We start from the raw sequence: 26634 nt of genomic DNA, 5'->3' as shown, positions 1-26634 counted from the left end.
AGATCTCGGAATAACGGTTTTGTTTTCTCGAGATCTCGAATTAGTTGTGTTGTTTTCTCGAGATCCTGAATTAATTATGTCGTTATCTCGGGATAACAAGGTGAATTTAAAAAAAAAAAAGGATTATATGAAGGGCCTCTCTCGGCTTCCGTACACAATAACAGATTCGACGAATAATTACTTTACTGTTGGTGTAAAATCCTCAACGATTTGTTCAGATTAATGAGGGAAGAAACATAATACACCTCACCGCCTTTCTGAAGTTTCCCGCCAGAGGAAGTGACATCACTCACTCGGTGCAGGTGTGATGCGTATTATTATTATCATTATTATTATTATTATTATTATTATTATTATTAAAAGTCTTTGTGGTTTTATAAAAGGGTTAACAGAGTTGACCAGAACATTAGGACGGATAAAAAAAAAATTTTCTTACTGAAATTTCACGTAATACAGAAAATAGACCTTTGATGCAATAGATTTTATAACAGTTAAATGAATAAGCCCCAAAATAACAGACTGTTAGACTGAATCATTTCATGTTTATTCGAGTTGAGCGGATGAATCAGGAGTCGAAGACAGCCCGTAATGTGGGGGGAGGGGTGGGGGTCATTTACCGTATTTTCTGGACTATAGAGCGCACCTGTATATAAGCCGCATCCGCTCTATTTTTTTAAAAAAATTTAAAAAAAGATATACAAGCCGCACCGGGCTATAAGCCGCAGATATCTATGTTGAAAAATTAGATATTTACTGCATGTACAGAACGATTTTGTACTGTAAATGTACATGTATGTACCTGAACAGATTCTTTCCGAACAGTGCCTTTTAACACGGCAGCAACTTTGCTGATTAAAACGGAACAGAACCAAGAGAAAATAACCGGTATTTATTTACCTTCATTTCTCCTGTGTTTGAAACCACAAGTCACTTTAATCATCTTCGCTGGATTTGAAAATAATTACCAGTTAGTAATTTGTCGTGCGTGTTCTATCTGCTAAAGATCTGCTAATTCTTCTTTGCATTGATTTTTCGTCTATCTTATTTTTGATTCTACTTCCGGTTAGAGCGCCCCCTAGCGGTGGAAGAAAAATCCACAGAATAGCCGCACCTTTGTATAAGCCGCATGGTTCAAAACCTAGGAAAAAAGTAGCGGCTTATAGTCCAGAAAATACGGTATTTAGTGGATGTTTTATGGATAAATTGGGTCTAAAATGTAGCTCAAGCATTGCTGTTGGTGAAAGTTTGTCATAATTTGCGTTATTGTTCAAAACTGATTCAATAAAGATTTCTTTTGTCGGAAATAACACAAGGTTTATCTCGGAGACGTGAATTGTACCCCGAGTTCTAGAGTGACCGATATATGTGTATTTAGAACAGTAGTTAAGTATTAGGGGTGGAGAAAAACGTTACTGTGTGTAAAAGAGAGTTATAATGTAAATGCATGCTCTGATGTGAACCTGTCTGACGCTCTCCTTTCCTCTGTCTGTGTGTCGACAGGTGTTTCGGAGCACAGGTGTCCTGGGACAGGTCTCTGTGTATCGGCAGCACGTATGACATCACTGACGAGACGATCACGCACCACGTGGTGGACAGACCCAGCCTGGACAAACAATACATCAACAGGTCAGATGCACACTCCGCTGTGTGTGGGTATACTCATTCATTCATTCATTCATTCATTCATTATCTCTAGCCGCTTTATCCTTCTACAGGGTCGCAGGCAAGCTGGAGCCTATCCCAGCTGACTACGGGCGAAAGGCGGGGTACACCCTGGACAAGTCGCCAGGTCATCACAGGGCTGACACATAGACACAGACAACCATTCACACCTACGGTCAATTTAGAGTCACCAGTTAACCTAACCTGCATGTCTTTGGACTGTGGGGGAAACCGGAGCACCCGGAGGAAACCCATGCGGACACGGGGAGAACATGCAAACTCCACACAGAAAGGTCCTCGCCGGCCACGGGGCTCGAACCCAGGACCTTCTTGCTGTGAGGCGACAGCGCTAACCACTACATGTGGGTATACTGAGCAGTTTAAATAGAACACATGATACCCTGCTAACTGGAGTCACATCAGAACGGAAACGGGAGATTTCGAATCTAACGACACTCCGACGATTTCAGTGATCATGATCAGGAGTAGAAATTTAGTCCCATCATGTTGGGAACTAACCTGGAAATGTGGCAAAACTTCATCGATATCAGTTTCCATACTTAAAATTGGGGTTGAAACTCCAAATATGGAGTTGTGGTACAACTTGTATGCTTACCGCCTGACCATCTCGACTCGGATTTTGTAAGTTAAACTTGCTCTCAGGGACGTGTTTTAGTTGATTTTAAGTTCAAATTTGGTTCAGTTGAAATCAAAGAGGGCAGCATGGTGGTGTAGTGGTTAGCGCTGTTGCCTCACAGCAAGAAGGCTCACTCGTTCACTAATCCCTATGCAGGGAATTACTATATAGAGGACTACATAGTGAGCTCATTGGTAAAATGAAAAAAAAACCGCTTTCGGACACGACTCCATCGCGCTGGTATTTACGTCATTACTGTCGCACAATTAAAACATGCCAGATCACCTGCCTGGTGGGTTTTCAAAATAATAAACACATGCATGTATTTTTCTGATAAATCTGTATTATCCTGAGCGCATTTCCAACATTAATCAATAGAGTAGCTGCATCTTTCAGTTCTTTTAAATCAAGGCTGAATAATTTTTCTTCTTTGCCGCTGCCTTTTATTAAATCAAATTTGAGGCTTTTAATTTGATTTCTTTCAGCGCGACCGCAGTGCATGATGGGATATATTGCTTTGGTTAGTGACCATCGGTTGTACATTACTTTTCATGATGCATTGTGGGATACTTTGAGTGCACTATACTATATAGGGTGCACTAAGGTTTCGGACAGCACTACAAAGTGGCGTCCTCACCATATGGTGCCCTATATAGTGAGTAGGGAGCGATTTTGGACACAGGGCAGGGCTCAACATGAACTTTTGAAACCACTTGTACTGTCGGGCAAGTTGAAAGGAAATTTACTTGTCCGAATGTGAAGTTGACTTGTCTGAAGAAATATTTGAGAAAACCCCCCACAAATAAACTATTTGTAACCCAACAATCTTTATTGCATTTGTTTCCGAATTCACAACATATGCATAATATCTACGAATCAAAAGTAATCAATACTTGATATACTGAGGCAAAAGTTCAAAGATATAGTAAAACAGACTGACTGATACCATAATTCACCAATTATTCTGCTGAAGTTCAGAAGCAATATATTCCAATAGAGTAGAAATTCATCTCATCTCATTATCTCAAGCCGCTTTATCCTTCTACAGGGTCGCAGGCAAGCTGGAGCCTATCCCAGCTGACTACGGGCGAAAGGCGGGGTACACCCTGGACAAGTCGCCAGGTCATCACAGCGCTGACACATAGACACAGACAACCATTCACACTCACATTCACACCTACGCTCAATTTAGAGTCACCAGTTAACCTAACCTGCATGTCTTTGGACTGTGGGGGAAACCGGAGCACCCGGAGGAAACCCACGCGGACACGGGGAGAACATGCAAACTCCACACAGAAAGGGCCTCGCCGGCCACGGGGCTCGAACCCAGGACCTTCTTGCTGTGAGGCGACAGCGCTAACCACTACACCACCGTGCCGCCCAGAGTAGAAATTATGAACATAAAATTTTAAGAACAAAATAACTTTACTATAAGATCCAGAAGCACTAACCGTTTTTTATATATATATATATATATATATATATATATATATATATATATATATATAGATCAGTACTCTGCAGTTCAGCAATTAAAATTATAATTATATATATTAAAATTATTTAAAATTAAATTATATGAGTGATTCCACACTTATGGGTACTGAAATGGGGACATGAACTTATTCACCTAAAACCATTTCTTTTTTTACCATCAGGTCACAAAACATGTAATCTTTAATGAATGATATGTTAAAAGATAACTTTAATTTTCTGAGATGTAATAAAAACATATTTATATGCTAAAGTCAAGCCTATGAGTTCCAAAATGATGTCTGTTCCATTACTTCTGTTACGATTGTCCATCTCGCGTCTGTTACAAATTAATTACAATCTCGCTCTGTACCATGTTAATCTTATTGAAAGAATGTGTATGTTTATTCTACTACACGTTTATTAATTATATTTGCTAAAACATCACCTTCCTATGTTTCAAAAAGTAATTCTACATTGTTAAAATTGAGAATATATATGTCCACAACACTTCTGTTACGTTCTGACTTTGGCATAGAAATATGTTTTTATTACATCTCAGAAAATTAAAGTTATCTTTTAACATATCATTCATTAAAGATTACATGTTTTGTGACCTGATGGTAAAAAAAAGAAATGGTTTTAGGTGAATAAGTTCATGTCCCCATTTCAGTACCCATAAGCGTGGAATCACTCATATATATTTTCATTTTTAAATTATTAACTTTGAATATGTATCCTCCACTGATTAATTGTTGTTGTCTAATTATTCAGTGTGGCTCCTGTATGGTATTTAATGGTCAAAAAAAAGATAATTAATAATTTCAAATAATCCATAATTATATCTAAATTATAGAGCCCTATATTTCAAATCCCTTAACTCCCATTACTAATTAGTTAATTATTACAGCCCGTAACCTAATTAGCAGCCATTTGACAGCTTGGTATTTCATAGATAACTTTCCCCACTCGTACCTCACTCCCTGTCGATCCACACGCATGCAGGCGCACATTCCCCGCCAGCACACGCTCGGCTATATAACGAACACCATCAACAACAATTCAAAGGTTAGGAAATGACCACACACTCAACGTAAATATACAGTTGAATAATGATCCCGCCAACAGAAATGTCAACAAATCCACGTGTATGGCACGATTAAAACCAATCATAAACGACCGTTTACTTTTCAGCTCAAATACACGAAGCGGTATTGGCCGGTTTTGTAAGTGGAATATCGCGCATGCGCACATCGCTCTTTCCGAATAGAAACATCCGGCGATTCATCAAAACAATATGTCGAGTGAGATGCTTCGGAAATCATGTGAATAAACTGATAAATTTGATATGTAACCCGAATATCGGCGTGTTTTGGCACTTGTCCAATCGGACAAGTAACTGAGACGATGAACTTGTCCGACATAAAGGATCACTTGTCCCGGACAAGCGGACAACCGTTAATGTCGAGCCCTGCACAGGGTAGAGTTTGGTGATTAGATGTCAAAGGTCAAGGTCACGGCGTCCTCATGAACAGCCCCTTCTCATGAATGCGATCTCTCAAGAACGCCTTGAGGGAATTTCTTCGAATTTGGTCGAAACCTTCATAGACGAACTGATTAGATTTTAGTGCTCAAAGGTCAAGGTCACTGTGACCTTACATTCTTGTGAGCACGATATACCAGGAACAGAGCAGAGACCGTTGGTGCCTCTGGTCAGCGTATGTAGCTATTAGAAATAGCTTGCTTTGCTAATATACCAGTGACGCTAGGATAAGGGTGAGCATGTAACATGCAAATGCAAGTCATGTAGATTTTAAACGAGTGGTGTGGACTGAATTACAAGCAGGGCTTTGAACCGGTTCAAGGAACGAAAACGAAAACCGGGAACTTTTTCTATTTCACATGGAACAGAAACGAAACCAGAAACTTTATTATTTTTTATGTTCCGGAACAGAAACGCTTATTAAAAATAATGGTAACCGGTTAATACCGGTTTTTATTTCGTTCCTCAAAGTTTCCGTAGCCTACAAATAAAAAAGTCATTCTTCTCCTGCGCAAGTTTCTATGACCCGCTGGGGTTCACTTCCTGTGTGACGTTCGCTGACTGAATGGAGAGAGCGGGAGGGTGGACTACTATCACGTCTCCACATCTTAAATAAGAGGTAAATATTGCAGTCTATCGTTATTCAAAAACGTCAATTTCAAACACGATATCAATATATTTGTCCACGTTAATGAGAGGCTCGCGAACATTAAATGACGTTAACCTCTGTTAGCCTATCAATGCATAGGGCCTGACTAGCCTTTGGTAACACACTAAACGAATTATCTTTCATTTTTGGCACTTTTTCTGTTTGTGTAGATGGGAAGACATACTGAGAATCCAAATCGCCAACATTTGAAATAATAATAGTTTTGAATTATTTCTTGTCTTATTTAATGAAGGTTGTAATAGAATTAGCCTACATTTGGCTTAAGCTGGATGAGACAGAGACATAATTTTATAGCCATTTGTTAAACCGCTGACAGGGAACGTAATTAACCGTTCCGGGAACGAAATTTTTTTGTTCTGACCGGTTCGGGAACGTCTATTTAATGGTGGAACCCAAAACCGGAAACGTTAAAATTCCGTTTCTGTTCGGAACGAACCAATAGGAAAAAAATTCTGGTTCAAAGCCCTGATTACAAGTGACTTCAATTAAGTTGTTTCACCAAACAAACTGCATCTCGAGCGCTAACTGGGCGCTAGATTCTTAGCTCAAAGGGCACCGTTCTTGTGCCCAGTGCCATTTCATCCACATAGCGAGCGGGTTTCTGGTTTGAGGATGGCTGTTGACCCACAATACAGTTCTTTCAGTCCTGGCTCTTTTTCCTGCTTCTCAATGGCTCTCCTTTTATTCCACTTCCTGTGTGTGTGTGTGTGTGTGTGTGTGTGTGTGTGTGTGTGTGTGTGTGTGTGTGTGAGAAAAGCAGTCGTGTGAGTCTCAACTCTTGGGGTGGTGAGATTTTTTTTTTTTTTTAAATTCCTTTCACTTATCTTCCATCACATGAGCTGCTAGTTGGTCACGGTACATACATTACCTTCCTTTGCATATTCATGATTGTGCACAACACACACACACACACACACACACACACACACACACACACACGTACGTACGTACAGAATGTTCTGTACAAGCTCTTCCTATTACAGTGGCTCTTATTGTTTACTACATGTTTATGCTGTATATAATTCTGTTTGTAAGTCTGAGTTGATTAGCTGTTGGAGAAAGTGAAATCTATTTGAATATCCTGTTTACACATCGTTCATCAGAATCAGAAAAAACTTTATTGCCAAGTAATTGTTGCAACTACAAGGAATTTGGCTCGACGTTAAGGTGCTAAATAAGTAAATACCACACAAAGACCGTCTATTCTAATAAAGGAGCTACATAAAAATGGTCTGTTCTAAGATATTAAGAAATAAGAACTAAATAAAGAAGATAAAATAAATAAGCAACTGTGCAAATCAGGTAAACACTAAGATAAAATAAAAGTCATGGCTTTTTATCGGTTAATATCGAATATCCAGAAGTTTTGTCTGTTTGTCATCCGCCAAATCAGATACGTTAAAACATTACTGTAAGAATGAGCGAAGTCTGACAGGCAGGAGCCAGCAGCCAATCAGGAGAGAGAGTGTAAACGAAGCAAGCAGAAATCTGAGAGTCTGATATTTAAGTTATTCCACGAAATCGAGTCGTACATGAGCTGATAATCCATGTACGATAAGATTGAGTGGAATACCTGTTTTATTCTATCCACGTTCACTGGATTTTGAGAAATGGAGCTTTTTTTTTTTTTTTTGCAAATTCGATAAATAAAAACTTTATACAAAACGTCCGACAAAATCATTTCTGCTTAGGCGGACTTCTTAAAGGAGAACTGAAGTCATTTTTAAACTTGCTTTATTTCTTAATTAACGTGTTATTCAGTTATGTTTTCAGTTTTAGTAACCTTATATCGTGACTCGTATTGGCAACTAATTGCAATTAAATATTATACTTATCGGCCTATTCGGTTTTTAGCCGTGTTGAATTTGGTTCGTTTGGTCCACGGCAGGCGTCGCTTATCCGCGCGATCTTCACGAGACTTGTGCGAGACTTCGAAACGTCAAGTGTCAGCCAGGTGTCAGTGCTGACGTTTTGAAAACTGTTTTCCAAACGAAGTATTGCACAAAAACGAGTTTAAATGACGATTACTGCCGACTTTTTTCAAACTTTCCTGATCGCTATCAAAACAAACAAAACTTCCGGCTTGATTTCGTCAGCATTCGAAAGAGAGCGCGCGTCTTTTGAGGACGTTGGCAGATGTCGGTCGCTTTGATTTCCGCTGTACGTTTTACTTCCGTCGTACGATGTCTCGCACAGGTCTCAACGAATCTCGTTTACGGCCATCGCTTCGACATACAGACTGATGTATTACAGAGCATATTTCAAACACTCATAACTTGCTATAGCAGCGACAAAATAGCGATCAAAAATGCATTCCGATATTTAATACAATTTAGATAAATAGAATTTTGATAATTAAAAAATTTGCTTTCAGTTCTCCTTTAAAAACCTGTCGATGGCTGCACGAATTGACTTTAGTGTTTTTGTTTTTTGTAGAAAGTGCCGTCGTGCCGAGGTATAGAATAGCTTTAGACGTTTATTTAATTCTTCCTTGGACGTTTCAGTTCGGCAATTTTCAAACTTCTTTGAGCTTTTGAACTGGTCTAAAAAAATTAAACAAATTTTAATGCTTAAAGATGAAGAATGTAAACCAACCGGCAGCGAAATGACAGGAACAGTTTGTGAAAAATGTGATGATGATGATGATGGTGATTCTTGTAAGATACAAAAAGATGCGTTCTTACCATCAAGTGCTTTTATTCCATATTGTTGGTTATTTATTTATTTAGTCAGTATTTTTGGGGGGGTTTTGTTTTCGAGTAGAGTTTTTATTTCGTCCTCGGTTGGTTCAGCAACACGCTCCGCCATTTTGTTTTTCTCTACTCACGGTATATGAGCTGATATCCTAGTAGTAGAATATCCAATCAGAGGACACGATTGCTCATATCCAGGGAATGTGGATAGAATATATTTGAATATCCTGTTCACGCTCCATTCGTCATGGCTTTTTATCAGTTTGTTTCTACCATCCAGAAGTTTTGTCTGTGTATCTCATCCGCCAAATCGGATGCGTTAAACATCACGCCCCAACTTTAAGGATGAAAGAAGCCTGACAGTCAGGAGCCAATCAGGAGAGAGAGTGTAAACAAAGCAAGCAGAAATCTGAGCGTCTGATATTATTCTAGCTGAAAACGAAAAGCAGTTATTTGTTCTGTCCTCATCATGATCGTGATTCTGCAGGTACTACGTTCAGCCTCAGTGGGTGTACGACTGTGTGAACGCTAAGATGCTCCTTCCGGTGGAGGATTACTTCCTGGGCGTCACACTTCCTCCTCACCTGTCACCCTTCGTAGAGGAAAAGGAGGGCGATTACGTTCCTCCGGAGAGGCAGAAACTCTTGGCTCTCCAGAGAGGAGAGAAACCTGGTGAGTGTTCGGAAATGGATTTTTCTCTTTTGTTTTTGGGTTCTCTGATGGACCAGTGTCATCTTCTGTCCAATCACAGAGGAGGATGAGGAAGAGGAAGAAGACGAGGACGAAGAGGAAGATGCTGAGGATGAGGATGAAGAAGAAGAAGAAGAAGAGCTGGAGGAGGAAGAGGCTGAACAAGAGGCTAAACTCAAAGATATGGAACAGAAGAGAACCCAGGGCAAGGTAAGAGGAGATGAAAAGTTGTCATTGATGAAAGTTTAAAATGCTGCTGATGTTGTTATTACATCATAAACTCAACACACCAATCATATCCTTGTATGCAAATAGAGGAAAAACATGAAGGACGAGGTGCTGGTGAAAAATTTGTCTTGCTAGTGAAAAGATGTACAACCCCGATTCCAAAAAAGTTGGGACAAAGTACAAATTGTAAATAAAAACGGAATGCCATGATGTGGAAGTTTCAAAATTCCATATTTTATTCAGAATCGAACATAGATGACATATCAAATGTTTAAACTGAGAAAATGTATCATTTAAAGAGAAAAATTAGGTGATTTTTAAATTTCATGACAACAACACATCTCAAAGTTGGGACAAGGCCATGTTTCCCACTGTGAGACATCCCCTTTTCTCTATACAACAGTCTGTAAACGTCTGGGGACTGAGGAGACAAGTTGCTCAAGTTTAGGGATAGGAATGTTAACCCATTCTTGTCTAATGTAGGATTCTAGTTACTCAACTGTCTTAGGTCTTTTTTGTCGTATCTTCCGTTTTATGATGCGCCAAATGTTTTCTACGGGTGAAAGATCTGGACTGCAGGCTGGCCAGTTCAGTACCCGGACCCTTCTTCTACGCAGCCATGATGCTGTAATTGATGCAGTATGTGGTTTGGCATTGTCATGTTGGAAAATGCAAGGTCTTCCCTGAAAGAGACGTCGTCTGGATGGGAGCATATGTTGCTCTAGAACCTGGATATACCTTTCAGCATTGATGGTGTCTTTCCAGATGTGTAAGCTGCCCATGCCACACGCACTAATGCAACCCCATACCATCAGAGATGCAGGCTTCTGAACTGAGCGCTGATAACAACTCGGGTCGTCCTTCTCCTCTTTAGTCCGAATGACACGGCGTCCCTGATTTCCATAAAGAACTTCACATTTTGATTCGTCTGACCACAGAACAGTTTCCCACTTTGCCACAGTCCATTTTAAATGAGCCTTGGCCCAGAGAAGACGTCTGCGCTTCTGGATCATGTTTAGATACGGCTTCTTCTTTGAACTATAGAGTTTTAGCTGGCATCGGCGGATGGCACGGTGAATTGTGTTCACAGATAATGTTCTCTGGAAATATTCCTGAGCCCATTTTGTGATTTCCAATACAGAAGCATGCCTGTATGCGATGCAGTGCCGTCTAAGGGCCCGAAGATCACGGACACCCAGTATGGTTTTCCGGCCTTGACCCTTACGCACAGAGATTCTTCCAGATTCTCTGAATCTTTTGATGATATTATGCACTGTAGATGATGATATGTTCAAACTCTTTGCAATTTTACACTGTCGAACTCCTTTCTGATATTGCTCCACTATTTGTCGGCGCAGAATTAGGGGGATTGGTGATCCTCTTCCCATCTTTACTTCTGAGAGCCGCTGCCACTCCAAGATGCTCTTTTTATACCCAGTCATGTTAATGACCTATTGCCAATTGACCTAATGAGTTGCAATTTGGTCCTCCAGCTGTTCCTTTTTTGTACCTTTAACTTTTCCAGCCTCTTATTGCCCCTGTCCCAACTTTTTTGAGATGTGTTGCTGTCATGAAATTACAAATGAGCCAATATTTGGCATGAAATTTCAAAATGTCTCACTTTCGACATTTGATATGCTGTCTATGTTCTATTGTGAATACAATATCAGTTTTTGAGATTTGTAAATTGTTGCATTCCATTTTTATTTACAATTTGTACTTTGTCCCAACTTTTTTGGAATCGGGGTTGTATGTAAATTTCTGAAAAGGACAAAAAGCGTAGTGTGAATGCCGTCGTCTTATACAGTATAAACTAGTTATGAACGAGGATTATGTGACTCATAAAGGTTTGCCAGAACCGTCATGACCCCAGTGTACAGTGGGATGGAACCCGAGTCTCCGTCAGTGTTTACAAGCAATAAAAGTCTACAAATAGAGTAATCATGTGATGTGTCAAGAGTCCTAGGTTCACTGGTTTTATCAGACTTGCATGGCAGCTGCGTTTGTTTGGTTTTTTTTTTTTTTTTTTTATTTGCAAGCAAGAGTGCAAACAAGCATCGTGTCTCTTAAAGCAGCAGCAAGTTCACTTTGTAAGGGCCCGGTCCCCCAACACCGATACCTATAACTGTCCCTCTGCCTAAATTTAGTTCCAGTCTTGAGCAGAAACACGACAACTATAACCCCGACTATAATACCGCTTGGTCCTGACACTCAGGGAAATAAACGCATGCAACTTAGGAATAGTCATGGAAGTTTTTTCCAAGTAGTAGCACATTATTCCGGGTCGTACTGTGCAGCTTGGACTTCAAAACAACCCGTGTATGCACTCCAGTGGCTGGTATAATACGGATAAGTCACGGATTACGGAAATATAATAATAAAGGATACAAAATACAGAGTGGCTACAGATTTTAATACGGATGCATCACCGGTGCTAATAATTTACGGATTGGTCACGGACGTTTCAGTATATTACAGACTGCTTACCGATTCATACAGATGATGCATCACGGATAAAAATATTAAGAAGTCTAAAACGATTAAATGTCTGGACTGCCGAAGTTCATAATTAAAATATCTTGCATGCATTTCTATGTTTATTTTATTATTAATTTACTATTTATATTTCACAGAAAATAATCACATTGTATTATATACAGCACCCTCTACAATTATTGGCACCCCTCGTTAAGATAATGTTCTTAGGCTTCTAATAATTTTTTTTTTTAATAATATAGGACAAAGAGAAAAATCCTATCTTTAATTCAAGTGCATTTATTCAGCGGGGAAAAAAATCCCACATTAAGAAATAATTCTTTTACATGAAATCATGTGTGCCACAATTATTGGCACCCCTGATGTTAATACTTTGTACAACCCCCTTTTGCCAACAAGACAGCGCTTAATCTTCTCCTATAACATTTCACAAGATGGGAGAATACAGAGAGAGGAATATTCGACCATTCCTCTTTGCACAATCTCTGTAAATCGTCCTTAGTCCCGGGTCCTCTCCTATGCACTCTCCTCTTCAGCTCACCCCGCAGGTTTTCAATTGGGTTGAGGTCTGGGGACTGAGATGGCCATGGGAGGAGCTTGATTTTGTGCCTGGTGAACCATTTTTGTGTAGATTTGGCCACATGTTTAGGGTCGTTATCTTGCTGAAAGACCCAGCGATGACCCATCTTCAGCTTTCAGGCAGAGGCCACCAGATTTTGATTTAAAACGTCCTAGTATTTCAAAGAGTTCATGATGCCCTGCACCCTAACAAGGTTCCCGGGGCCTTTGGAAGAAAAACAGGCCCACAGCATCACCGATCCTCCCCCATACTTCACAGTGGGCATGAGGTGCTTTTCCGCATACTCATCTTTTGTGATGTATTAAGGTGTTTGTTGCCAAAAAGCTCTATCTTGGGCTCATCTGACCAAAGCACACGGTTCCAGTTGAAGTCCCAGTACCGCTTAGCGAACTCCAGAGGTTTATGCTTGTAAGTGAGAAAAGGCTTTTTCCGTGCATGCCTCCCAAACAGCTTGTTGGCATGTAGATAGCGCCTGATGGTTGTTATGGAGACTTTGTGACCCCAAGATGCTCCTCTTTGATGCAATTCTCTAACAGTGAGCTTTGGAGAACTTTTTACTTCTCTTACCATCCTCCTCACTGTGCGTGGTGGCAAGATAAACTTGCATCCTCGTCCAGGCTTGTTTGCCACTGTTCCAGTTGTTTAAAACGTCTTGATGATTCCTCTGACTGTAGATATGGGCAGGTGAAGGCGAGCGGCTATTTTCTTGTAGCCATTGCCTGACTTATGAAGGTCGACACACATCTGCCTTACTTGAATGGTGTGTTCTCTTGTCTTTCCCGTGTTGAAGAGTGGATAAGAGAACTAGGCCTCTGTGTCACATCATATTTATACCCCAGGGAAACAGGATGTGATGAATTACTAATTAAAGGTTCCTAGATACTCTGATCAACTTTATAAACTACAGTAGAAATGACAAAAATGCTTCAATTACATTTATTTCCTAGGAATTGTTATGGGTGCCAATAATTGTGGAACAGGTGATTTTATGAAAAATAATTATTTCTTAGTCAGGGATTTTTAATTCATTTTTTAAATTCACTCGAGTTAAGGGTTGCATTTTTCTACAATTTTCAGTATGAGATTATGCTTCTGCAATAAAAATTGAATTATTTTAAGGCTTTTAACACATCTTAACCAGGGGTGCCAATAATTGTGGAGGGCAAGATGTATATAATATTTTCCCGCTTTATTTATTTGTAGTTATCGGTATTGCGAGACACCGGGCCTTAAAGCAGTAAAACTACAAAGAGAGAAATATAGCATGCTTATTATGGTCATTACAGTCTCAGAAATATAGTGTGGCATAGGGATAGATAACATTTGATAACATTTTTTCATACTGTGATGGGTTTATTTTGGCCTCGTCCATACTGATACGAAATGAGTCCCTCTGCTTCGTATTAAAGGAGAACTGAAGGCACATTTTTTTATTATAAAAATTCTATATATCTCATTTTATTAAATATCGGAACGCAGTTTTGATCGCTATTTTGTCGCTGCTATAGCAAGTTATGAGTGTTTGAAATACGCTCTGTAATATATCAGTCCATATGGCAAAGCGACGGCCGTAAACGAGATTCGTCGAGACCTGTGCGAGACGTCGTAGGACGGAAGTAAAACGTACAGCGGAAATCAAAGTGACCAACATCTGCCAACGTCGTTAAAAGACGCGCACGCCCTCTTTCGAATGCTGACGTAATCAAGCCGGAAGTTTTGTTTGTTTTGATAGCAATCAGGAAAGTTTGAAAAAAGTAGGCAGTAATCATCATTTAAACTCGTTTTTGTGCAATACTTCGTTTGGAAAACAGCTGTCAAAATGGCGGCACCAAACAAACTAAATTCAACACGGCTAAAAACCGAATAGGCCGATAAGTATAATATTTAATTGCCAATACGAGTCACGATATAAGGTTACTCAAACCAAAAACGTAATTGAATACCACGTTAAAGTGCCATTCCACCATTGGATGTATTCTTTGGCATAAAATACAATATATTTTGACAACATATATAAATGGTATCACTAGACAGAGAAATCTTTTAGCTTCAAAATGATATATCAAACATAATTTTTTGACAACGACAAATATATTAATTTTGCAACCAAAGTCACCTACCCTTTTAATTTCCGCGCATGATGTCATCGGCAGGTTCCCCTTCTTGTGTACTGTGTGACGTGGCACATATTATCAGCAATGACGGATAGAACGCGATAAAAATAATACCAATAAATCTAGCTAATACCAATAAATCTAGCTAACTGAAAGATTAACTCTAAATTTTTTGCAATTTTTTTGGCCCCCATATACGAGGAGAAATGACTCTCTCACTTTGGGGGTTTCCTGGTCTAAAAATAGACCGACACGTGGTACACAAGAAGGGGAACCTGCCGATGACATCACGTTTCACTACCGCGCGGAAATTAAAAGGGTAGGTGACTTTGGTCGCAAAATTAATATACTTGTCATTGTTAAAAAATTATGTTTGATATATCATTTTGAAGCTAAAAGATTTCTCTGTCCAGTCATGTTGTCATAAAATATATTGTATTTTATGCCAAAGAATACATCCAATGGTGGAATGGCACTTTAATTAGGAAATAAAGCAAGTTTAAAAATGACTTCAGTTCTCCTTTAATCAATCAGAGATGTTGGGTGAACTGCAGTTTGATGTCGTGTAATGGCTGGTTTTAAATCCTGAGCACTGGAATGATTCTGAGGAATGCTCCTGGAGCCATGGCTTCGTGCCTGAAGGTGAAGGTACAAGGCCGATTTTCAGATTTGCTTGTCCTGTTCTTAAATATGCTCTCGTGGTGATTTCAGGAGCCATTAATCTGTCACAGGCGGTCAGTTCTGGCGTCCACACCTCAGCGACTGTGCAAATGAGCTGTATACATATTAGGCTTCTTAGGTTAAACATTCGCCCTTTTGGTGAGTGTTGGATGTAAAAGTGAGTTAATTAGCTCGGGTGAAGGAGTGAGTGAGCGAGCGAGCAAGTTTGGGACTGAGCAGGAGCTTCGTTATAGAGCACTGGAAAACTTTGCACTAATGCTAAAACGAGTTTAAAAAACAAAACAAGCAAGTAAAGTAGGTTTTAGTTCTGTGTGGATGAGCATCCCTAACCATCTGTTTTCAGTTGTGATCGAGTTGATTCTGATTTACTTCATTTCAGTTTTTTATTTGCGTATAGACATCATCGGGAAGCTGCTTCACCAAAATCCGCAGGGTTTTTTCTCGAAAAATTTAGTATGAGGGCGCTCACCATGGCGAGGGAGCGAAGCGGGGGGGGTGCCCGTTGTCCGTCCCCCCCCTCCGCCGTGCGAAGCCTTTGAAAAAATTGAGGCTCCAATGGGACATCCTGAGGCTATCTGAGAGGGAAATTGTAACAAATTGTCTGTCAACACTGAAAAAGAAAGAAGTAATCTTCTTCTGCCCCGGACAGTCTTTGGATTTCTTCCGTTTCGTGCCGCGGGATGATATCTTTAAATGCCCAAGTGTCAACAAAAACAACTCGCGAACTACTTCTGTCAAAAGCTCCCGCGCCGGTGGGTGAAAGGTCATTCAGTCTCGAGAAATCTCGCTCTACAGGTCAGCTGACCTTATATGGAACCCATGTCAAATCTCGCGAGAGCAGCCGCGACAAGTATTAAACCACATGGCGCCTCAGTCTGGAAAACGCCAATTCGGATTGTTTTTGCACCGTCTGGCGGTGTATCTACTATGATTGGAATATTTTTGGAGTAATTATAACGTATTTGATGATCAGACACATCGTCACGTGGTGTTGCTGGGATGTTTTCACGGAGAAAAGATCGTTTTGAGAAAGATTGCATGTTGTGCAGTAGCATATAAGTGCATAGCCTAAAGGCCAATTTATGCTGACAACCCAGTCCTCGCAGATAGCGTCGCAGACAGTGTCTGCGTAGCCCCCCCACCTTCGCAGACGCTCTGCGCGCACCTCCCAAAAATTGTGACCACTGCAGACAGCGTCGCAGACAAGAGGGCTCTGATTGGTCCACTCTACATCCGCTGTACACGCACTTCCGCTTCCCTACTTCCCCGGTTTGGTTTGTTTTCACGACCGGCATTTTTAAAAACACGAGCGAAGATGGAGCAGCACGAAGAGCGGTTGATTGAGAAAGTGAAGAAGTGCGTACATCTATACAAATCCAGTTCTAGTCATTATAAAAATTAAAAAAAAAAGTTCTAGTCATTATAAGTAACCGGAGGATAAACACTCCACTAACCACACCGACCAACTACTCCTAGCGACTTCGCGCCCCCTTGCGTTGTGCCGGTGAATAACATCGCGCACGCCTATTACTCCCCGCTCAACGATAAATTACAACTGTCTGCGAAAAGCTATCTGCGAAAGCCTTGTCGCAAGAGCATGCAGAGGCCTTAAGTGTGACTTGGGGTTCAATCGGCATTTCGGTAAGGGAGCGCACGCCGAGAGTAAGAGGGCGCAGCACCCCTGTTCCCCGGTTTAGACGAAAGCCTGATCCGGATTTAGATTTGGATCGCTAATGAAAAAGCCGGAGGTGACCGTGGTAAAGAAATGTGTTCTGACAAGACATGGCGAGGAACCAGGCTCAAAAGAAAACCCATCCTCTTGTGGGCGACACTGGAGAGTCAGACAGTACCGATTGTGTTGGAAGGATGTTCACTAGCTAGGAGTATATTCTGAGGCCTGGGATGAGCACAGGACAGTCTTTATGATCGTAGCAGCAGTTCTTGTGTTCGCTCATCCAGCCGACAGGTGATGAGTTTACACCATCGTGTGTTGTCTGTCGTCCACATTTCACGAAAATCGCTTCTTCTCTGTCAGTCCTTCACTGATTTTTATTCTTTTTGGTAGGAAGGTAGGTCTGCCTGGGGTGCATATGGCTTCTACCCAAATTTGCATAATTACAAGTAATAATGAAGATATGGAGTAATTAATCAATCCCTAACGAGCAGTTTCTACACACATCACTTCTTCTCCCTCAGTTCTTCACTGATTTTGATTCTTTCTGCCATGAAGGTAGGCGTACCTACGGTGCATAGAACTTCTACCCAGATTTGCTTAATTACAATTATTAATGAAGTTATGGACTAATTAAGCCTTTGAGCAGTGCAACAAAAATCGCTTCTTCTCGGTCAGTTCCTCACCATTTTGGATTCTTTCTGGCAAATAGGTCGGTATTCCTAGGGTGGATAGAGCTTGCAACATTTATTGCGCAAGATGGCCCACTTCAGATCGTTCCTTCTGGACTAGACGGGGCCGGAGAGAGCTACGCCGTCATTGACGGTCTCGTGTACAAATGTGCAGTATCCTGGTGAGATAAAGCTACAAGTGAAGAAGACTTGCTTGTTATTGGGTCCTGTCCTATTTAATGGTCACCTCATCAAAACTCCAAACGTTCCCTGTGTCCGAAATCGCTCACTTGTTCATTACTCCCTGCTCCATATAGAGGGAATTACTGTATAGAGGACTATATAAGTGAGCTCATTGGTAAAATGAAAAAAATGCATTCGGACATGACTCCGTCACGCTGGTATTTATGTCATTACTGTTGCACAATTAAAACGTGCCAGATCAGTCGGCTGGTGGGTTTTCAAAATAATAAATACGTGCATGTGTTTTTGTGATAAATCCGTATTATACTGAGCGCATTTCCAACATTAATCAGTACAGAGTAGCTGCAGCTTTCAGTTCTTTTAAATCACGGCTGAATACTTTTGCTTCTTTGCCGCTGCCTTTTATTCAATCAAATTTGAGGCTTTTAATTAGATTTCTTTCAGCGCGACCGCAGTGCATGATGGGATATATTGCTTTGGGTAGTGACCATCGGTTGTACGCTACTTTTCGTGATGCTTTGTGGGATTCTAAATCATTAATCTAAATTGGAATGATGTGGCGATCTGGTCGCTGTGTAAACAGTTTTCAAAATGGCGGCGCTGACACTTCACATTTGAAGTCTCGCACAAGTCTCGTGAAGCTCGCGCGGATAAGCGACGCCTGCCGTGGACCAAACGAACTACATTCAGCATGGCTAAAAACTGAAAAGGCCGATAAGTGTAATATAATATAATATGCCAATACGAGTCACGATACAAGGTTAATAAAAGCGTAATTGAATAACACGTTAATTAAGAAATAAAGCAAGTTTAAAAATGACTTCAGTTCCCCTTTAAATCAAATTTGAGGCTTTTAATTAGATTTCTTTCAGCGCGACCGCAGTGCATGATGGGATATATTGCTTTGGTTAGTGACCATCGGTTTTACACTACTTTTCGTGATGCATTGTGGGATACTTTGAGTGCACTATACTATATAGGATGTAAATAATCCTCACTGAGGTTTCGGACAGCACTACAAAATGGCGTCCTCACTATATAGTGCCCTATATAGTGAGTAGGGAGCGATTTCGGACACAGGGACTATCTTTGTTCAAACAGCTTTATGGATGACGGAAATTCTGAACAGGGATGAAGTAACACTTCGGAGAGTGGTTTTACAGTATAAAAACCGAATGCATGTTCTTTATCCGTTAAACAAAATCAGAATCAGTATACATCAGGGATCGAAACGGGCGGTCGCCCACTCGCCAATGCGAGTTGGAAAGGGTACGGGCGACTAGTGACAACATGTACTCAACCGAGTGGGCGACTGGCTCGCCACGCTATATAAAACTACTCACTGCCTCGATGGTTTCTATCAACCATTCTCACCCATTTTAAGCAGAACTTGGTCTATTTTACTGTTTTTTATGATAATTTCAATAGATTTTGTGAGACATTTGTCAAGTTGGCAAAGACGCGGGCGCCGCCATATTGTTTACGTGCGCAGTATACACCGCTACATGCAGCATGGCTGCGCGAAGTTTCGTTTCTTCCCGTTCATTTTCGTTGCTGCCCCTGAAGACAAATGTAACTTGAACCGCTATTGGTCAGATAGATTAGACCCCCGCGAAGTTTAAAAGTCCTTGGCTTGACATTTCTGACAGCCATCAAAACAAACGGATATCGCTCAACAAGTATGTGGCAGGAGATGTAGAGCCCCAGGAGAGACGGAATGAGGAGATGGAAGATGAAGATGACGAGGAGGCGCAGCATGATGTGGTGTATGACCCGATAGATGATGATGATGATGATGATCTGGATGAGGGTTTCGAAGATTGTGATGATAATGAGATGACTGAGGAAGAAGTTTATAGACAGTTGAAATTGATCACTCGTGTATACAGGGTTCCCGCAGGGTCTAAAAAAGTCTAAGATTCAGAAAGTTAAATTTTAGGCCTTAAAATGTCTAAAAAAACACACATATTTTCATCCCAGGTCTAAAATTTAATTTATCCAAGTCTAAAATTCTTACATCCGCTCAGTCCGTTCCTAGAAGTGCCTGCAAAACATTAATAAAAAATGTGCCGGTTGCGTTGTTGTCTGCCTGCTGAAAAACTTCAATCACCGATGATCGCGGCAAGTATGCAACGGTCCAGTTTGTCCACTGCGCCTACCGTAGTTCTACCTTCTAAGCTCCCGCCGAGTTTATGCAGTCTGTGGCAGTCAGAGAAGGTTAGCGGTTGTGTTGGCAGTGCGATGAAGAGTGTGGATAGCGCGTCGAATAATAGTGAGTAAAATGGGAAAGTGTCAGTTTAATGAAGCTTGGCTTGAACGTGAAGAATTTCGAAACTGGTTAGAAGCCGCAGCAGGTGATGGGTATGCGGCTCGCTGCAAAGTCTGCAGGAAAATAATTTAGTTGGGGACTTTAGGCGTGAAGGCTCTGGAGTCCCACGCTAAAGCTGGAAAACATCAGATTGCTGTGACGAGCTCGCAATGTTGCCAGCCGATCTCAAGCTTTTTGTCAGTATCCCAGCCAACATCGCTGCCTGGTCCAGCTGTTCAACATTCGCCAAATAACAGTCAGGCGACTTTCGGGTCCACAGAGACGTCAAAAGCTGAGGTACTTTGGATTCTACACACAGTGACCTCTCATCTATCATTAACGGCCTTTTCCAGGCAATGTTTCCTACTTGATTGTCAGTTTGACATTTACAGACGGAATACAAAATTACATTGTTTTTGAGAATTGAACTGATTTTTTGGTCATTTTTTGGGGGGGGGGCTGTAATCCTTCAGGTTGGTCAATCCGAGGAACTTGGATATTGTATAGGCAAGGCAAGTTTATTTATATAGCACATTTCATACACAATGGCAGTTCAATGTGCTTTACAGAAGTAAAAACAGTAAACAATAGAGAAATAAAATTACATAAAATAATTTAATTTTTTCTTCTAAAACAATTAATTAAAAGAATTAAAAGAAATTAAAAGAAAATAAAAAATAAGAATTAAACAATAGTAAAAATAAAATAATAAAATGAAGTAGTAGTTCAAATAGGATGAGAAAGAAAAGAGAAAAAAAAACAGCAGAACAGAATAAAGAATAAAATAGGATAAAGTTAAAGTAAATTTAAAACATGCAGAGAAGTAAAGATTATAAAGAATTTAAAGAAGACAATATTAATTATTTAACAGAAAGCATCTGAAAACAGCTTGGTCTTTAGTCTAGATTTGAAGCTGCCAACAGCAGGAGCATTTTTAATGTCCTCTGGCAGTTGGTTCCATAGCTGTACTGCATAGTAGCTAAAAGCTGCTTCACCACACTTTGTTTTAACAACAGGTTTTAATAGTAAATTTTTCTGCTGCGATCTGGTAGATCTGATTGGGTTAGGCCGCTGCAACATATCAGAGAGGTAATTGGGCCCTGTACCATTTAGAGATTTGTACACCAGCAGCAATGCTTTAAAGTCAATTCTGTAGCTTACTGGAAGCCAGTGAAGGGACCTTAGAATTGGAGTAATGTGCTCTGTTCTTTTTGTTCGTGTGAGAACCCTCGCCGCTGCATTTTGAACCAGCTGAAGTCGTTTGATGGTCTTTTTTGGCAGGCCTGTGAAAAGGCCATTGCAGTAATCAACCCTACTAGAGATGAAGGCATGTATTAGTTTTTCCAGATCATTTTTTGACATAAGTCCTCTTAGTTTGGAAATGTTTTTTAGGTGATAAAATGCCGTTTTAGTGATTGCTTTCATGTGACTGTCAAAGTTTAGCTCGCTGTCAATGAAAACGGCAAGATTTTTAACCATTTCTTTAGTTTTAATCCCTTTTGTGTCAAGAATAGTGGTAATCCTGAGTCTTTCATCTTTTTTTCCAAATAGAATTACTTCTGTTTTATCTGTGTTCAGCTGAAGAAAATTTTGTGACATCCAGCTATTGATTTGGTCGATACACTGGTAGAGACATTCAAGGGGGGCATAATCATTAGGTGATAGAGCAAGATAAATTTGGGTATCGTCTGCATAGCAGTGATACAAAATTGAATTTTTATTGATAATTTGCCCAAGTGGGAGCATATAAAGGTTGAATAGATTGTATGCATCACTCTATTGTCTTGTACTTTTGTTGCTATGTGACATAATGTACTAATGTTGTACTAATGTTGCCATATGACATAAATAAGCACGCAATCAGTTTGTATCCCTGATAGTCAGTTTACCAATACAAATGACTTTTTGTTTTGAGAATTGAACTCGATTGTCTTTTTTTGGGAAGGGCGGGGGTAGGGCAGGTTGTAATGCTTCGTGTTGGTCTAAAAAAATTTTCATAATGGTCTTAAAAAGTCTAAAAAAGGTCTAAAATTTAACTTACTGAATCCTGCAAGAACCCTGGTATAATATGGTTGTATTATATGAATAAATACATAAAATCGGCTTGAAATTTGTAATTATAAATACGGACCAGTGCTACTCCATTCGGACCAGTACCTCTGAGAGGCACTGGTCCAAATGGCCCAGTGCTCCCAAATTCCCGTTTCGATCCCTGATACATGTTTGAATTTGAGGGTTGGAAGTATGAGATTTATATTTGCACAGCAGGAAGAATGAGGAAACTGGCAGACCCAGGATTTGGCATGGTGTCCAGTTGCGCCTTTTTTATTTATTAATTTTTTTGCAGGCCTTATCAGTGAAGGTGACCCCTGGAAAGGTGACTCCAGACAACAAGCAGAGACTGGAGCAAGAAGAGAAGGCTGAAGAGAAGAGGCTCGCCATCATGATGATGAAGAAGAAGGAGAAATACCTTTACGATAAGATCATGTTCGGGAAGAAGAGGAAGGTTCGAGAGGTAAGACGTCAGCCAGTCGGGCTCCTTATTTGCCTAAGCTGGATTGAATTCTTCTAATTGAAATCAACTTGAAGACTCTGAGCTAGAGGTGACTAATGATTACACAATCCGTCTATTTGGAAAGCATTCAAGCTTTAAAGTTAATGGTTGGAGAATTCAAGTTCCACAATGGCATTTTTGCTGTTCATTAACCTCATTCTCCGTCTCCTTCAGGCAAACAAAATGACAGCCAAGAGAAAAGCTTTGGACGAGGCCAGCAAATCGGACAGGAAGAAGAAGAAGTTGAAGAAACAGTAGAGCGGAAATGAGAGTCAATGTTGTTTTTATGATTAAAACTAATTCTATCCATTTATCTGAAACTGTCTCATGGTCTGTTGTATGCAAAAAAAAAAAGGCTTGTCAATATGTTTTCAGTAGTGCTGTCAAAAATGTCGCGTTATTACCGCGTTAACTTGACTCAATTTTAACGGCGATAATTTTTTTATCGCGAGATTAACGCTCTGTGACATGATGCCACGCCCCGCACAGCCAGAGTCCTCTGCCCTCCCCCGAAGAGCCACGGTGCTCGGCTTAGGTTTCGTTTTCCCATCGGCGGCTCCAGCCCCACTTCGCAGTGGCTGTGACAAGACGTGTTATGCTCTGCAATTAAAAAAAAAAAAAACATTGGTACAACCAGTGTTCGAACTATGCCGATATTTTCGGGGGGGTCCCTTATTTTCCCTTGGGGGTGCTTGCGCTTGTCTCAGAGCGCGGCTCTCCATCGCGCGCTCACTTCGGATATGCAAATGCTTCCCGTTACACACGATTGCTATGTCAATAAACATCATTTTGCCAATATTTTAGAGACCCCCCAACATTTCCCAAATCATGTTTTCAAGGGATCTCATGTCTGTTTCAGGGGATCTCGGATCCCCCGTGTACCCCCGTAGTTCGAACGGTGAGCAAGCCCATTCACTTTTTTATGCTGATAAAACCATTGTAATTCTCTTTCATGTGACAAAAATGTGCGATTAAATTGCGATTAATCGCGAGTTAACTATGACAGTCGCGACATTAATCGCGATTAAATGTTTTTTAATCGCTTGACAGCACTAGTTTTCAGTGTTATTTAGATTTCTTGACCCTGTTGTATTAAATTGATCCGTTTTGTTCATGTATTTTAAATACCTTTTAGTCATCGCGTTGTATTAAAGATCCATTTTAGTCTGGCCTAAAACGCTCACCTTTTTCCATAAAGATATAATGATCTACTTTTATGTTTAATACAATAACAAAATCTCAGATAGACAGCTCTCTGAGTACGGTATGTTGCCATGATATAAAAACATTTCACTGAATTGGTCTGAAGTGCCCTCTCGAGGTTGGGGGGTAAGTTGCTGCCTCAAGTGGAGGAATTTGAGTATCTCAGGGTAGGGTTGAGGGAGATCGGGAGATCGACAGGCGGACGCTCTGTCGATCTGTCATGGTAAAGAGAGCGCTGAGCCATAAGGCGAAGCTATCGATTTACCGGTCAGTCTACAGTCGTACCTGCACCTGTGGTCACGAGGTCTGGGTAATCGCCGAAAGAACGAGATTGTGGGTACAAGCGACAGAAGCGAGCTTTTTCCACATGGTGTCTGGACTCAGCCTTGGTGATAGATAGGGTAAAAAGCTCAAAATACAGCCACTGCTCCTCTGTATGACAAGGAGGCAACTGAGGTGGTTTGGGTGTCTGTCTAGGATGCCTCCCGGGGAGGTATTTCAGGCTCGTCATTATTGACCTCATATGAGGTGATGTCTGGTATACCTTGAAGATCAGTGCTTGGAGAGCGTCCTGAAAAGCACTCATCCAATCATCTGGCAATCAGGTGTTCGAATCCTGATTACGGCCCATGGATCTGTGGTCCAGCAACCAAGGAAGCAAAATTGGCCATGCTTTCTGGTCGGGACGGCTGGCATAGTCCTACACTCTCGTTCCAACATTGATCATTCGTAGGTGTCTGTACGCTTGTGTATGTGGAAGAGGGAGGAGACCCTGCGGCAAACCCAGGACACGCTGGAGGGATTAAATTTCTCGGCTGTCCTGGCAATGCCTTGGCATCCCCCTGGAGGAGGTGGAGAAGGTGGCTGGGGAGAGGGAGGTTTGGGCAACACTTCTGCGACTGCTGCCGCGTGACCTGGAGCTGGATAAGCGGTAGAAAATGGATGGATGAACTGGACTTTTAAAAAAAAAAAAATGCCAAATCGGATCCAATAGCAAGCAAGTATTGGTATGATTCTCAATTATGAAATTGGGAATCAATAAAAGGCTGACATCGTATGAGGTAATGTCTGGTATACTTCAAAGATCAGTGCTTGGAGGGCATCCTGAAAAGCTTTCGCCTGATCATTTGGCAAGCAGGTGTTCGTGATAGCCTACGGATCTGTGGTCCGGGAACCAAGGGAGCATAATTGGCCATGCTTTCGGGGGGGGAGGACTGGTGTAGTCCTGCATCCTCACTCCAACATGACTGTTCATGGGTGTCTGTGCGCTCATGTATGTGGAAGAGGGTAGATAGTACATTCCTTGGAGTGCATCACATGAGCTATTTGAATGGAGGTCATTGGCTAGCTGTCGTATGGGTGGGAATTAGTGATCAAATTGGGGAGAAAAATGGAAGAAAGAAAGACAAAAAAACTGAATCAGTGCTTGCCCAGCTTGTTTACAACCACACTGGGAAATCATTCGTTCTCATGGCTTCTCTCGTCAGTGATGATCTGACAATGCTCAGCTGTAACTGTTTTCTACTCCAGTACCCATCAGCTTCAACATTTTCCCCTGCCATCATATACGTGGTTGAGATCCTGCAGTCGAGAACATGCTTCATTGAGAAGCGTACAACTTTCACTCTTCGTTTGCTACAGAAACTAAGATACTTTGGTCATTCGGCCTTGGGTTCAAGTTTTGAAATAAACTCCACGTTGCCTCATTAGTCATAGATACAGAGCCAACCTGAGCCAGTTTCATTAAATTATTAATCTGTAAAGCTGCTCAGTGTCTATTTCAGTGCTTAATAAATAAGGAGATTCATTAATGGTTGCTAGTTTATCAGGTTCACCTACTGTATAGCTGCACTTTGAAGGTATACAGTTACTTCTTATGGGCCAGCTGTTGCTCCACATCCATCCACCACCACCACCACCCCCTTTACCCTGTTGAGCAATGGAAGAGGACCACCCAGAGGGACAGCTTAGTATACACTGCTAATTTTCCAAACGTTTGCAGTCTTATTTATGTTGTAGATTGCTTATAATGAAGTTCAAAGTCATTCTAGTGTGTGGTGGGATTGGTAGTGTTTGTATTGTGCCCGTTGTGGGTTGTTTTAACGTCACTGTTCACCTCTTGGCCCGCAGTAGGAAAGCAATGTCTTTCCTACTGTTCAGTATCCTTCTCTCTCTCGCATACAGATGTAAATCTTCCTTTTTAACCCCAGTTTGCCCCTTCTGCATTCCAGCAATGCTCGCTCTTGCCCTGCCTGGCACTGTGATGGCCCTTTGTGTGTGTGAGTGTGTGTGTAGGGGGTTGCTCTGACAATGAGTTTAGTGTTTCAGCCCAGCAAATGGACATGGTGCTCAACATTAGCTCTGCATATCTCCATGTTATAGAGATGCAGAGAGTGAATCGGTTATAACCAGAGATGGACAGACACACTGTCTTAAGTAATTCCTTTGCTTCTATTTCGGTATTTTTGGTAACCCCCCCCCCCCCCCCCCCCCCCTTTATATTTTATGAGTGATAGAAAGCTGTCCTTTGACCTTTGGAATAACAATAGAGAGTG

General features: G+C 41.0%; 1 protein-coding gene across 1 annotated transcript in view; it reads left to right on the top strand.

Annotated features, from left to right (window-relative positions):
• The window catches only part of pes (pescadillo), an 83270-nt gene extending 60074 nt beyond the window's left edge, over nt 1-23196 (top strand). Inside the window, exons 11-15 of the mRNA XM_060907427.1 lie at nt 1501-1626; nt 9166-9350; nt 9430-9578; nt 22670-22837; nt 23051-23196. Coding sequence (XP_060763410.1) covers nt 1501-1626; nt 9166-9350; nt 9430-9578; nt 22670-22837; nt 23051-23134 — 712 coding nt within the window. The 3' untranslated portion in view covers nt 23135-23196. The remainder of the gene's footprint in view (nt 1-1500; nt 1627-9165; nt 9351-9429; nt 9579-22669; nt 22838-23050) is intronic.
• The last annotated feature ends 3438 nt before the right edge of the window (nt 23197-26634 follow it).

Source organism: Neoarius graeffei, chromosome 24, assembly GCF_027579695.1.
Source record: "Neoarius graeffei isolate fNeoGra1 chromosome 24, fNeoGra1.pri, whole genome shotgun sequence".
NCBI classification, from domain to species: domain Eukaryota; kingdom Metazoa; phylum Chordata; class Actinopteri; order Siluriformes; family Ariidae; genus Neoarius; species Neoarius graeffei.
Note: the sequence above shows the minus strand (reverse complement) of the source record. Positions and strands in the feature narration are given on the sequence as shown.